Source organism: Hypomesus nipponensis, chromosome 22 (assembly GCF_054491055.1).
Source record: "Hypomesus nipponensis isolate SF chromosome 22, ASM5449105v1, whole genome shotgun sequence".
NCBI lineage: Eukaryota > Metazoa > Chordata > Actinopteri > Osmeriformes > Osmeridae > Hypomesus > Hypomesus nipponensis.
The window spans coordinates 13,991,989-14,007,513 of NC_140382.1; the positions used below are offsets into that span (position 1 = coordinate 13,991,989).

The window sequence follows — 15,525 nt, forward strand, 5'->3', positions numbered from 1 at the left end:
ATGTGTGTTTGTGTGTGTGTGTGTGGGGGGGGGGGGGCGGGGATTGGCTTTGACTCTAGCTGGGACACAGCAGAGAGGCGAAAGGGAACATAATTAACTCTTGGATCCTTTGTGCTTCTCATCTGACTGCAGGGCGGTGATGAAAGAGGCCTGCTAAGCCTGGCATTCCACCCCAATTACAAGAAGAACGGCAAGCTCTACGTCTCCTACACCACCAACCAGGAACGCTGGGCCAGCGGACCACACGACCACATTCTCCGTGTGGTCGAGTACACTGTCTCCAGGTAATGGGGACCCTGTGGTCAAGAAAAACAAAACAGAACAACAGTTCTTCTTCTGTGTTCGCATGTCATAGTCCAAAAGTATTCAACCCCTAAACCACTTTTGGTCCAAATACCTCCACTCATCTTGCCTGTGACCGTTGCAGCGTTTGGTATAAAATATTGTATAGTACTTTTGTAAAATGTGTGCGTAGGAGAGATGAAAAACGTTTTTTCTTTTTTTGTGGGTTTGGATATATTCCCAAATACACACCAGTCCCTCCAAAATGCCTATACTGTCAGCAATGGCATTTTCTAGAAGAATATAATGATATAATTATACAACGTGTCTAAATGACTCCTCTGGTGTTGTCTTATTCTGCAGCTTAGAGACCACTGCGCCTGTTGCACAACGACACGCGATTAAGAAAACAAACTTCTAACTAACCCATTAAAGTATTACGTTTTATTATTGTAATCACCGTTGTACGTTTGCTTTAAAGACTTAATTTTGTCAAAGCTGCAATTATAATCTTGCCGGCATCGACATGGGCCATGCAATAAACAGATGAATCCTGCTTTGGTATTTCTACAGTCAGTGCCTAAACGTGTAAATCCTTCTCTGGCAAAACACTGAAAATAATAGGAATCTTACTGTCAAAAACTGTTGCCCAAAATAACACCTCATTAAACATTTTACTACCCCAAGCATCACGTTTGAAGGATTTGATTACAACTCTGAGATCCACCCCATTTTTGATTTTTGACGATTTGACGACACATCAGTTACTGTCAAAAATGTCGTGAGAAAACAAATTAAACCGACTCAGTGCTGAGGCTTGTTGATGCATGTCAGTTTACTTTTGCTCCATAACATCAATCCCCTTCTTTATCAGGACATGCACACCTCATATATTATACGTCTCTTAATTAGTGTCTGAATTGTCTGATCACACTAGCTTGAAGAGTTGAGATGAGGCCAGTTGTACGTTATGTCTCATAAGTGCTGTTGTACCTGACACTGCCGTGTTTGGGCTGCACCTTTTAGGAAGAACCCCAACCAGGTGGACACTAGGACAGTGCACGTGCTGATGGAAGTGGCAGAGCTCCACAGGAAGCATCTTGGAGGACAACTGCTGTTTGCTCCCAATGGGCTGCTGCACATCGTCCTGGGAGACGGCATGATCACGCTGGATGACATGGAGGAGATGGACGGCCTCAGGTGAGGCCCAGGGGGTCACATGGTCGCCGTGGAAACTACCATAAATAGGTTTCTAATTAGGGATTCTGTTTTAGGGTGAGACAGTCGCCTAGTAAAAAAAAAAAAAGAGACAGATATAAATTATAGGTATTTTATGTGATATATATTCCATTGGATTCTTTTTCCATGTGGCTAGCCCAGAGCAATACAGTATGATTTGACACTGTGGTTGTTGGCATGTTTGTGCAGCGATTTCACCGGGTCAATTCTGAGGGTGGACGTGGACACGGATGTCTGTGCGGCCCCTTACTCCATACCCAGGAACAACCCGTACTTCAACAGCACCAACCAGCCACCGGAAATCTTCGCTCATGGGCTGCACGACCCAGGCAGGTGTGTACAGTACAGTACCCCTCTACTTGGGATATCTGGTCGAGCCATAGAGTTCCGACTCAAACCCAGTTTCTACAGGATATGGTTGCATGGCTGTATCTTTCCTTTACATTTAGTCATTTAGCAGACACTCTTATCCAGAGCGACTCACAGTAAGTACAGGGACATTCCCCCCAAGGCAAGTAGGGTGAAGTGCCCAAGGACACAACGTCATTTGGCACGGCCGGGAATCGAACCAGCAACCTTCTGATTTCTAGCCCGATTCCCTTTCCGCTCAGCCACCTGACTCCCTACAAATAAGTCATGCATTCTGTCTAGGTGCGCCATTGATCGGGATCATGTAGACGGCAATGGTAGCCTGCTGATTCTCTGTACCGACGCCAGTGGGAACAATGCCTCAGCAGGGAGGATACTGGAGATGGCCAAGGGGAGAGACTATGGTAAGTTCCCAGGCCTGTCCAAGGCTGCACTGGATTTGACCTTTTCTAGAGTCTGGAGTAGATTATTCCGACATTATTGTAGCTTGTTATGAAATTGCTGCTTTGTCTGACCCTTTTACTTTGAATTTTACGGTCTCTCAGTTTGGTAATCTTGGGTGGAATCTTGAGAAAAAAATGGAAAAAAATCTGTTAAAAAAATAAATACAAAACATTTGCTATGTTCTGAGAGAAAAAAAAAGCGGCCTAGATTTTTTGTGCTACAAATGTCAAATCTTTTTGCGTTGTGAGAACATTGGTTTGGTTTTCATCCAACGTGCAAGTAGACGCTCGGCTGGCCAGCGAAAGAGAAAGAGTTTTGATAGAACAGCGAGTTGTGATCCACAAAGATTTTTCCCTCGCACCACATTGCCAGGGAATGTGAGCTTGTGTCCATGAACATGATTCATAGCTGTCAGAAACAATCAGCTTTGAGATGATGGGTTAGTATTGTTGAAATCCATGAAGAGCCTAGTTCATCTCTCAGTGGAGCTGATATATCACGAAAATCAATACCAGAAGACTGGCCACACTTTTTTCACAAACAAACAATAATTTTGGAAAGATTGGTCCATGATATGTAGAGCTGCTAGTTTGTTTTTGCCACACAATGAGTCCTACATTATCCACCCCCATGCAAAATAACCCTCCTACACAGAGCTAACTCACCCCTCACCCAGGAGGACTCTGATTGGGCCTGATTACCTCCGACCTTGTCCTGGCGCTGGTACTGAGATGATGGAAAAGGGTGTTCTCTACCTCCTTGATTACAAGCAAAACAAGTCCTCGGATGGTTTAATCCCAACACTACTATAACTTTAATATAACTCAAGAGAAGCGGAACAAACCCTAATGGCCTCACATTAGTTTCAACATGATTTAGTTCATCTAAATCTGATTTTGTGCAGCATGGTCAGGTCTTCTGACGCCTATTAAATCAACTTCAGATTCAGCCTTTCCTAACTACCTACCGTTCCTGTCCTGATTGAAACCGCCCTCCGCCAAGTGCTAATAGACTCCTGACAGATCACCATAAACATGGATATCCTTTTCGCGTCCTAAGCAAACGCAGAAAACAGTGCTCGTTATAACAGGCATAAATCAGGTTGGGGTCTCGGAGTGCAGTTGGTTAGGAACCTACCATGACAGGGTGCTGAGTGACGTTGTGGTGCCATGTTGGGCATGAGTTTATTCTCTCCCTGTTGTGTGAGCAACAGAACAACCTAGAACAAGTGCTCTATCTTTACTAAATACATCTACTGACAGGCATATGATCATAGTTATTTATTTAATTTTTTGTTTCAAAATGATGTAACCTTGTTTTAATTCCAGAACTCCCTCTCTGAACACGACAGACTCACAGCTAGCTGTACACTTCAGTCCTTGTCGTTAAATCTCACCTTTGTAGTACCAGGCTGGTAGGTTAGCTTTCCAGTGGCTTTCCTAATGTGGCTTCCGTCAGCTGTCTTTCCACGTCTCCTCCTCTTTGCTCCACAGAAAACGAGGCGTCCATCTTGGACCTGCAGGCCAGCGGCGGGGCCCCCCCCGTGGGGGGGTTCTTCTACAGCGGTTGCCAGTCCCGACGCCTCCACAGGAATTACGTGTTTGGAGACAAAAACGGGTAGGCATCCAAACGCCCTGCCACTGAGACCCGCGTCGAATCAGTTGTTTAACCCTTTGCGGCAAAGTTGGTGTTACGCACTGGGAAAAAAGGAAGTTGGAATAAAATACTGAATCCATCCTTAAACAGAGTTTGTTGGCGTCATCCGTCGATTGGAGGAAATCCAAAAGAGCCTCTAGGAACACTCGCCCATTGACGTTTGTCCCCTTGCCTTGGTCCAACATTCCGCTGATTTGGGGAGGGATGGGGGCATGACTGTTACACAACTGCCTCCAGCACAGTTCAGCTCTTCTAGTGTAAATTGAGATTGGATATCCTGCCCTGAACTGTTTCCCTCTCACCCAGTGTCATTCCCACTTGTCAGTGCTGTGTAATGTATCTCCCTCTGCTGATGTCAAACACTCACTTTTGTGTAAACAGAGGAAATAAATAGGGTAGAGCAGGGGGGAAGTGCGCTATCAGTAGATGGCATTGAGCTCGGAAAAATCTGATGTTGGATATTCTGCCTCATTTCAGTTCACCAGGCCCATTGTTGTGATAAGGCCAAAGCGCTTTTTTTTTTTTTTTACAGTGTGAATTACACAATTTAACCAGGCCAATAGAGACAATTATCCCACCTTTAAATTCTTCACTAATGGTACAGAAATGTTGCTGCAACTGAACGCTAACGTTTAGACGTGTTTTTCATGTGTGTCTGTTGGTATTGTGGGCCTGTGTGTGTGTGTGTGTGTGTGTGTGTTTTAGGAACCTGCGAATCCTCCAAAAGTCGTTGACGGCGTCCGGGCAGCAGCTCTGGGAGGAGAAGGCTCTGTGTCTGGGCAGCAGCAGCTCCTGTGGCTCCACCCTGGTGGGCCACATCCAGGGCTTTGGAGAGGACGAACTAGGTGCGTTGAAACCAATGTCTCAATGGCATGGTGAAACCATAGCCTCAAATTTGAGGAAATGCTCTGTTCGACTCAAGATAATTTCATGTCCTTTCTCTCTTTCTTTCTTGCTCTCTCTCTCACTGTTGCTCTCTTTTTGGCACTGCTCTCTCTCTGTCTCTCTCTCTCTCTCTCACGGTCTCTCTCTCACGGTCTCTCTCTCTGTCTTTCTGCCTCTTGCTCTTGGTTTGTGAGTGTAATCTAAGTCAACAAGGCCTCTGAAATGCGAGGGCTGACAGATCGTCCCAAAACCACAGTTTACTTGGAATGACAGATGTCAAAACTCTGGAAAAATCCTTGTTTAGAAGCACAAAACTTTGTATACGGAAAAAGGGCGCGTGTATTTACACAGTGCATCCCTGATGTGAAACGTGCTGCGTTGTTCACTTTGTTGTTCGGTGGGAGGGCGTTCCACACCATCTGACTCTGGCTAGTGTGTATCACTTTCGAGGAAGATTGAAACTGGAGAAAGAAAAGCGGGGGGGGGGGGGGGGGGGAAGTGTCTTAAGTTTTAGGTTTTAACAAAGCTGTATTGGACGATTTGCCCATTGAAGGTCACAAACTGTGGAACCGGTAAAGGAAAACTCCCATCGCCCTTCCTGATGGTACTTTCCAACAGGATATTAAAGTTGTTCAGCTTCCTGGCAGGATAATACTGTCATTTCCATAAGATAGCACTGTGTCAAAGACTCCACTGCCTGGGCATGTGTTTGGCCACCTAGGTGGTGTTCAATATTTGTAATAGGGGTTGATATGTGTTATTGTTTATTCTGTGGACTGTACCATTACTCTGTGGACTGTACCATTTAGGTGAGGTCAGCTGAGCTACACTGCGTTAACTATCCAGTCAAATCCAGTTGATACTGTCCTTGATCATATTGGCTCAAGACGCACATGTGTCAAATCCCTCATGTTAAAGCCTTATTAACAACTGCGCCAGCCAAGTCTCTGGTGATCTAATTTTACATTTTAGCGGTGTGGAATCTGGTTGGGGGGGGTGGGGGTGGGGGGGGGGGCACAGGCGTCATTGACAGATGTAGGGAGGGCCCATTGACAGATGTTCACAATTTGTCTGCTCATTAAATCGCATGGTTCCAGTTGGGAGTACGTCAGTTTTACGGTAAAAAAAAGTCTGCTGAGGCAAGTGCAGCGCTGGAGGCACTCCTTGGAGGGGGAGGGACTTTCTCTCCATTCTGTTTCTATGGAGTGGAAATTAACTACAACAAATGACAAAGGACTACATTTCCCATCTCTTTCCTACAGGTGAGGTCTACATCCTGGCCAACAGTAAAAGCATGGCCCAATCACACAGCGGGAAGCTCTACAAGCTGGTGGACCCCAAAAGGTACAAAGTTCCTCAACATGTCATGAGTTGGTGTGACTGTATGAGTAACCGTGTGATTGATTGTACGTGCTTGAACGCGGTGTTTGTTGATCGTTTTTGTCTTGGTGACTAAAGGGAATACCTAGTCTACCTAAAAAGGTGCTCAAAATCGGTTTCAGTTTTATTTCTGGTGATTGTCAGTGTGGCAACTGCACAATGAAACAGCGAAACATACTGTGTACTCTGAAAACATTCCCATTCCTCTCACTCCTTCGTTCTACCCCTCTTCCTACACATCCCTCTCTCCAGGGATCTTATCCCACTTAAGAAAGCATCGCACGACCTCTGAGCGCTGGCCAACACAAACCTTGAGGCGGTAATTGGAGAGAAAGCGTGCCATTTGCAAATGTTAGCGTAACATTCCTTAAAACCGTCACGGACGAGCATGCCACTCACAGGCTCCAGAGCACTCCTGCTGAAGAAAGGCCTGCTGGGTATTTTCAGAGCTTTTGACAGCGGGGGTGTACACACTTGCGGTGAAACGCACCTGTCGAAGAGCATCTGTGAACCAGTGTTTTTGTTTGTCGTAGTAGGCATATGGAAGACCTCCTGGATTTTTGGGTTATACAGTGAAGTGGTGGAGTTCTGGGTGTGCTTGTACCCACAGATGGGTTCAAGACAAATATGTGACTGCGTTGTAAATTGTTTGTGTGTGTTTTTGGTGTGTCCTAACGTCTGCCACGTTGGATGGGAAGTATGTAGTTAACAGCATGATGGATCTTTAATAACGGTGTCTGTGTCAAGATCTAAATACTTCATCCAGAAGAAAACAATTCTCTCTGGGGACCAGAGAATACATTGGAGTGTATGACTTATTATTATGAATTACCACCAAAGCACTGCCAGTATTTGCATAATGTGTTTCAGGCTTTGAGTGCCGATGATATACGACCCCAACAATAAGAAATTACATTGAGCACAACCAGATCCCCTTTAGACTCAAACTCGATTGAAAAAATTTGAGATCCCCCCACATCCACGCACACATCCACACACACACACATTCCCCGGCCGTCCTTTCAACACGCTTGATCGGTGTAGAGAAACGGAGCCCCTTGTGCTTGGTTAAGTCATTCAGCTGAGGTTGGCAGGTGGGGCATCTCAAAACATTTCACATGGAGCTTAAAGAAGAGGCTCGAAGGTCCGAGAGGTTCCCAAACTGATGTTTCCTCACGCCTTGCGTGTGTGTGTGTGTGTCAGAATGTCTGTGTGTGTATGTGAGTGGGCAGCGCTCGCACCAGAATCACAATAGAACTGGATCCCCCCAGCTAATTACTCCTAGGTGATGACAGTGCCACCCAAGACTTAGCACAATTAATTAGGCCCCAGATGTTGTTGCGGGGCCCCTGGCTTCTCGCTCTGTATTTATGTTTTCTGGCATGGGTGCATTTTTTCCCCCCAAGAACAATTCTTTCCACCATCCACAGGGCTTGTTTAGTCTGCCGGCTCTGCGGCGCTGGAGTCTGACTCTCCACACACTCCAGCATCGTTATTAGTATCTCGTTACAATGGAGAGGGGGGGGGGGGGGGGGGAGCGGGCGGGCAGGGCAGGGCGGAGAGGGTGCAAGAGACGAAGGAGAAAGGAAGGGGTAGAAGGGAAGGGCGGGGGGGAGGGGTTTGCGAGCGAGCTAATGTGTCTGACCCTGGTGCGTTATCGAGTCGGGTGGTCCTCCGTCGTCCTCTTCTTCCTTGGTGCTCCGCGGGGAAATGGGGACCCCGAGAGAGGTTTCATGTGACGTGGTGGTGGTGGTGGGGGGGTTGTTGTAGGAATGGGTGTCAGCAGTGGTCGGAGAAGCAGGACCACATCTCCACATGGTGTTTGGATCACTTTGTGTTTGGGAAGGTGGGGGGCTGAATCACCTCGAACTCGGCGTTCCGGCGGGGTAAACACCACCCTCGACCAGATGACTTCATCTCTATGTATTTGTTTGTCAGTTGGGGTACCCTCCAATAATAAATAGGCCACCGTGCATTTTTTAAGATGTATACGTGCGTGCATGTGTGTGAGTGTTTGCGGGCCGGCGGTGGAGGAGACAGAAATGTTTCAAAACACCTCGCAGTGCTGTCAATTCCAAACCCGCACCATATGAATCCCACACACGCGTCCAGAGAGGGCTGTGTTAGTTTCTTCTTTTTTTCTCTTTCTCTTTTTCTTTCTTTTCCTTCCCCCCCCCCCCTCCCTCATTCCTATAATTGAGACATAGAATGCTTCATTGAACAATTCTTATCTCAATTGCCCTGCCACACGCAGTCTGAGAAAAGGTCTTGTGGGAGTTTGTGTCATTTAAAGAGAGCCATTTATTTGTATTCCCGGCACTGAAATCAATTAAGAATCTGTGGAGTTTGAGGATTCCTCATACTTGGGACAGACACACACACAAACAAAGATAATATGAAACAGCGCAGATGTGATCTGGGACAGCACAGTTTGAACATCGGCTTTGTATATACAACAAGACAAACGGTGATGTTGCATGTTGCTGTCATGCTGCTGTGTACTGTACAATGTGAGATTCCATTGGGTCACTCCGCAGCTATGTCCCTCCCTAACCCCCCACCGGTAACAAACTCTCTTTTAGTGGAAAAGCCAAAGAACTACCTTAATTTTCGGACTATAAGGCGCACCGTTATATAAGCCGCAGCAGCTAAATTGAATGATGTGTACGTATATAAGACGGACTTGACTATAAACCGCAGGTGTTTTAATGTTTAATTACCATATGTAATTAGTTGTCGGGAAAGAGATGGCTGCTTGAGGAAGCTCCCATGAATTAACCGTTAGCCGTTAGCTGTAAAAATCCATAGATTAGCCGCACCGTTATATAAGCCGCAGGGTCGAAAAATGCGACAAAAGGCGTGGTTTATGGTCCGAAAATTACAGTGTATTTTGCTTTTTCCGTCCATTTAAAAAACTTTTTTTTATCTAGGAGGCAAAATTGAAATACTTGATCTTAAGAGGATTTTCACACGTTGGATCTCAGTCAGGTGCAGAGTGGCCTGATTGAATTACAGTGGGCAGAGACTTTGAAAAGACACTGTGGACTCCCAGTAAGGCCCTGGGACTTCTTTTATTAAGTGCATTCGACATGGAAGTCACAAATCACAGGCCTTCATTGGAGAATGAGTGGGGTGTGTGTGGGGGTGTGTCTGTGTGGGGGTGTGTGTGTGTGTGGGGGGGAGGGGGGTGTCTGGGTGTGTGTGGGAGGGTGTGTACTCCTTAGCTTTTTGTGTGTGTGTGTGTGTGTGTGTGGTATCCCAGCCCCATGCTAGCTCCCATCGCACTACGAAAAAGCCTCTTTCATTTAAAAGCGTCCCTCCTAAATCTTGGTAGCTCGCTCCAGTGCGGCCCACCCCTCCACAAAGCAGCTGAATGGGCCTGGCTCTTACAATACACAGTCAATTTCAGACACAATTAAAACAAGGAATGAAACCACAAAGAGAAGCCTGACCCAAACAATGGAGTCAGATGACAAAACAGCAAAAGGACCCACACTGGGGCGTTTGATTAAGCTATTGTTGCACCGCACAATGTACACCACTTTGCTGGCTTTTTCTCACATACACCTCATGTCAATCAAACCGGCCAGCTAGCCAACTAGCTAAAGACCCCCCTCACCCAAATTTTTTGTTTTTTATTGTTCCCATACCAAAACCCCATACCCGTCACTGTCCAAAGATATTGAGGGAGTCATTAGCTTGCTTTTGCATCGTTCCTTAACACAAGACTGGATCGGGGATGAGGGTTTTTTTAAATATATGTTTTTTATTTACCTTGAATGAGACAGTCAAAGAGAGGGGAGGGCATGCAGGAAATGGCCCAGGCAGAAATCGAACCCGGGCCCCTGAGGTAAGACCTTGGCCCATGTGGTACAGGCACCTGCATGCTCCAGGGGCTATGTTTTGAAGACAATCAAATGACTCGAGTGTTTGGTGTTGTAAAGTGATACGCAACCTGAGCAGGATCAGTCCTGGTGCATTGTCACTGCCTTAGTTATCCTCCTGAGGATAGACAAAAGAAGTGACACACACACTAACTAACACCATGCAGCCTGCACAACCTTAAACTAACAAGACGCCCCCAGGCCCACCACCATCTTCCCCTCCCATTTCATTTATCAGTCTGTGTTTTATACAAGCACCCCACCCTCCCCCAACACATACACAAACACACACACACACACACCCCTCCACCCTCCCCCAACACATATACAAACACACACACAGCCCTTCTCCCTCCCCACCAAAGTTGATAAATTCCCACAGTGGCTGTTGACCCAGCTGCCTTTGTCAAGTGCCTCGGCGGCAGGTGCTGTTTTCACGGCCACCCTGGCAGTCATGCAAACTGTTTAGAGGCGGCCGCTGACCCCCCCCCCCAACCCCAGACACCCATCCACCCCCCACCCCCATCCACCCACCCCTTTGCCACCACCCCGGACGCCGTTAACAGTGTTCACCACCAATCCTCCAGGGACCGTCTCTCCTCTCTCTTTCTGCTTGGCTCCGTTTTGTCCCCCCTCCCTCTCTATCTTTTTCTGGAACCATGCTCAGCCTGTCCCCACAAAGCCCCCCAGGGGTGGGGGTGGTGGGGGTGTCCAGGGGCTGGATGGGAACGGGATCTGCACCCGGGTTTGGGTGCTGATGGGAGCATGGGAATCCCCTCCTCCCCAAAGCCCCCCTGCTCGGCTGCTCATGCGCCTACACACTGCTATCAGTCAGCCTGGCTGTCAATAGTAACACTCTCCCAGCCACCCGTGTCCAACAGCAGACACACACACACACACAAACAAATGCCTGAGTACTACACTTACGTACTTACACATACACGCACGCCAAACGCCCTGTGAACGACCTACGATGAACAAAATGAACTTGCTCATGCCTCCGCAGTCTCCGAATCACAAGACCGAACGGAACAGATATGCACACAGAGACCCCCAACCCCAATCAGAAGCGCTCCCTAACCACCCAGATGTCCAGAGGTATCACATTGGCTTCCCCAGAGCCCGGAGCTGTGGTCATTAGAGGCCCTCAGCAGTGAGCAATGAAGCACACTGTGCTCTCCCATGCTCTCATCACTGCAGAAGCCTACCTACGCAAATGCACTGACCTCACCACTTGCTCCCTCGCCTCTCTATTTCCCATACCGCTACCAGCACTCAGCTCCAGTCCAATTAGTGTGTGTCTATTTGCGTGCGTGTGTGTGTGTGTGTGTGTGCGTGCCTGGCCTGCTGGATGTCAACATATTGCCTGAAGGAGCTTGTCTTGCCTCATTAGGCGGCCGTGTTTAGCCCAGTACAGTAGGGAGATGTTTAGAGTGCCTTGAATGCCTCTCTCTTTCTCTCTCTCTCTCTCTCAAACACACACACACACACACACATTGGAGCAAGCCACCAGACTCTTCACATTTGACCTCCATTACCTACAGTGCAATATTATTTCCAGATTTGAAGAGCGTGATTTCAACTTCCCACTAACGCCTCATTTGGTGGAGTGCGTGCATATTTGTCTGGATATGAAATGATCACTGTGTGTGTGTGGGATGTTCCCCCCTCTGCGCATGGGGCCCGTGGATGTTTACGCTTGTGTGTCTTTGAGGGAATGTTTTTGCTCATACCCCATATGTGTTATGGATATCAGCGTGACTCCACTGTGGTGTGTTCCAGTATGCGTGTAAGTGTGTGAGTGTACACAATCTTGGCGCTGACCTCTGCTCTGTCTGTGGCCCCACTCCCCTCCCTCCCTCCCCCCTCCCTCCCTCCCTCCCCCCTCCCTCCCCCCTCCCTCCCTCCCTCCCTCCCCCCTCCCTTCCTCCCTCCCTCCAGACCCCAGGTCCCTAAAGAGTGCCAGAGGCAGGTGGAGCCCCCGGAGTTGCTGGGCACGGCATGCTCCAGGCAGTGTAAGAACGGACACTGCACCCCCACCGGGAAGTGCTGCTGCGCCCGTGGCTGGGAGGGGCCCTTCTGCAGAGTGGGTGAGTCCACGCCATTGGACTACCTCCCTTCCTGCTTAGTTGTTCTATATAACGCCATTTCAAGATCGTTCCATTTCCTCCCATAAGACACCAGAGTGCAGTAGGAGTTCTCCTCAGCACATGCCGATAAGGTCACAATGTCATCTGTGGAAATTGAGTAGTGGTCTGTTAGTCAACTGTGTTCCTTGATTTGATGGATTGATATGTTGGATGACTGATTGATTCCAGTTCCTACATCATGTGGTATTGAAAACACTCTTGATTAAAACTCGTGATAATAAAATCCTGTGTCCTGGTTGTGACTCTCGCTCTCTCGCTATGACCCTCCCTCCCTCAGCCAAGTGTGAGCCCGGCTGTCGCAACGGAGGCGTGTGCGTGGAGCCCAATAAGTGCCTGTGCAAGAGGGGCTACTCCGGCGCCCAGTGTGAGAAGGGCGAGCCGGGCCTACCTAACGACCAGGACAAGGACGGCATCCTGGACCACCTCATCGACATGACCTCCTACCTGCTGGACCTGACCAGCTACATCGTATAGGGGCACGGGAAGGGGACCAGCCCCCCTGCCCACCAGTAGACTCAGAGTACACCCCACCCCCTCCATCTCCACCCAGCCAGCCTCCCCCCAGAGAGGGTTTCTCTAATCCTTACCCAGCTCTGACTCGCACACGTTGACACCCCACACTCCTCAGACGCCGCCTGTCCTCGGACGGCTCGTCGACATTGCGTTGCCACCCCGGCTCTGCCCCCTCCTTACGCCCATAAGCTACCAGGTCTTGAGCCGTAGGCTGCGCTTCGTAAGCCCTGCAGACAGGAACAGAAGGGAGATGGTGAGCGCAGTCCAAATATGGTCGTCAGTCTCAGGTCTCAACTCAGACCCCCAGCAGATATCCTCGGTATTAGAACTCCAAACCTTGCTAAGCTTCAGTGGAGACCCCGTACATTCTGTTGAATAGGACCGGACATTTTTGGCCACCAGTTTGACATCTCTGGGGTGTCAGTTGCAGTGCAGGTGGGAACTCCAAAATGGGGTCAACAAGAACAGTAACACACCACAAGGCAAGTTGATGCCAAGCCTGAAGACCCACAATACACTTTGCGTCTATTGACAAACCTCAACATGATCCTAACAGTCTACATACAGGAATGTGCTTTCTTATCGAAAACCGAGCTGAAAACTATGATAATCCTTTGTACCATCTCTGAACTATTGTATAACAAGAAAGAGCTAGTACTGATATTGTGTTCCAGAAGATTTGCAGTTGCGTGAGTTATTTTACAGTCCCACCACTCATTTGAGGTCATATAGCTTAGATAAACCATTGGCAGTTTTATATACTCAAAATGGAGACCTAAGCTTCACGCACTATTTACCTAAGGTCATAATTTTATTTCATTTTCAAGTGCAAATTGTTCCATTATGGGGAGAATGCTCTGCAACACCAGTGATATTGTCACTCAACCACAATGACACAAAGCTCACTTTATTTCTCACTCTGAACAAACACACACTCACAACTCGCTACACTCAACTCCAGTTGTTTAAATAAAGGGAAAGAGTATAGTGATGTATATTTCATATAGAGCTGAACTAAGTACTACTTAGCCTTGCGAAATAATATAGCATTACTATTGTTTTGATAGAGGAGGGTTTATTTTTTTAAGCGTAATAATATATGGGAGAGAAGGGGTGTTTATAGAAGTGGTTTTACATTAAGCTTGTAAATTCATGTCATTACATTTTTATCTTTTTTCCCGCCTTCACGTATGCAGTGTTTTTTTCCTCACCCTGTTTTGAAAGGATCACAGTGACACGTGTGTTTTCCAATTCCCGTTTTGCAGTTAACGTGGCACATGTCCAGACCCGCGTATAGGACACGGAGACTTAAACACCCCTCCCTCTCCGCGTCAAACTCCCTTGTGATATTCAGCCTCATAACGACTGTCGGACCTTTGTCTCTGTTTCGAGAGTGATCAAAGGTAAAGTCAGACCACCACCACTGGAAACGGTGCCCAGTCAGTCCCGGGTCGGTCGGTGTAGATCAGATTAAAGATTCGTTTTCTGAAGATCTACCTAATGCAAGGTGACACTCCGATGAAAAAGAAGGGAGACATGTCAAGTTTGATTTTCTTCCCTCCACTGTGGTTGATCTGTATCAAATGAAGAGAAAAAAGGCAAGAACACTGAACTAATCACAAAACGTAGATCCAAAGTGTCTCCAGCCAGGCAAATGACAATTAAACTCAGACTGCAAAGTTATCTGGAGCTCAATCAATGTATTGTTATTCTCTTAGTGAACTGTATAAAACACACGCACACAATAGTCAATGTTTATGAAAATCAGGAACCATCCATTACGTTACCATTGCAAATTATATATTAATCCTGACATAACTTGCCAGCTAAGTCTGGTGTCTCAGATTTAACAAAAGAAAGTCAAACTCATCTTGTGCCATTGTGTCTCAGGGCCTGATCCCCACACATATCAGAATGTGAACTTTTGTACGATTAGTTCCCATTCTGATCATGGTTTCTGACACGTGTCCCAGTTCGCTCAGTTTGTTTGTCACTGATTTTAAAGTTTGTCCTCAACCTTATGCCTCGTTTGTGCTTTTTAAAAATCAACTCTACCTGGAATAGCAAGTCACAATGAATTCATGCTGTAAAGTTGATACTATAATTTTTTAGCACTTAATGTGAAAGTTGCATTGTAGCTGCTGAGACAGCATGGTGTGAATAGCCTAACCTTTTTTCATTATTTAAGTAGTTACGCAAATAGAAAATAAGAAGTTATTTAAGTTCTCTACATTGTTTTTACCACTGTATGTGATGATTTTTTGGATCATGTATTGTATCTGTAAATAAAACTAGGCCTATCTTTGTTTCTTTTCAGAAATATCAATATGTCTATTAAAGTTTATAGCATGTCTGAAATGCTTCTGCCATCTGTCATCTGTTTGACTAATTGAAGTAGAGCCTACTAGTCAAAGAACTATGTTACATTTTCAACTTTCATATCGGCCTTCTACATGACCCAACCAGTAACAATGTGTTTGAGTCATCCTAACCCTAAACGTTATCCCTGTTTCAGTCATAAAGTCTGGAAAAACTTGTGGTCCAACAGATAGCACTCGTTGTGTTTGAACTACATTTCCCAAGTTTGAGTTTTCAAGAGAGCTGTCAAAACGGAGTAACGGTAGTCTAGCTAACTATTCTGGCATACCAGGAATGCTCTTATTTCTGAGGCGCCACTCACAGAATTTCCTGTCAAGGGGGTACCTCTCGCTGCCTACGTAAAG

The 15,525-nt window shown here is 46.9% G+C and overlaps 1 protein-coding gene across 1 annotated transcript in view; it reads left to right on the forward strand.

Annotated features, from left to right (window-relative positions):
* hhip (hedgehog interacting protein) overlaps window positions 1-15,160 on the forward strand; it is a 32,846-nt gene extending 17,686 nt beyond the window's left edge. Inside the window, exons 5-13 of the mRNA XM_084687698.1 lie at window positions 133-284; window positions 1,309-1,482; window positions 1,711-1,854; window positions 2,173-2,294; window positions 3,828-3,951; window positions 4,696-4,835; window positions 6,138-6,219; window positions 12,081-12,229; window positions 12,567-15,160. Coding sequence (XP_084543824.1) covers window positions 133-284; window positions 1,309-1,482; window positions 1,711-1,854; window positions 2,173-2,294; window positions 3,828-3,951; window positions 4,696-4,835; window positions 6,138-6,219; window positions 12,081-12,229; window positions 12,567-12,763 — 1,284 coding nt within the window. The 3' untranslated portion in view covers window positions 12,764-15,160. The remainder of the gene's footprint in view (window positions 1-132; window positions 285-1,308; window positions 1,483-1,710; window positions 1,855-2,172; window positions 2,295-3,827; window positions 3,952-4,695; window positions 4,836-6,137; window positions 6,220-12,080; window positions 12,230-12,566) is intronic.
* Window positions 15,161-15,525: the final 365 nt, after the last annotated feature.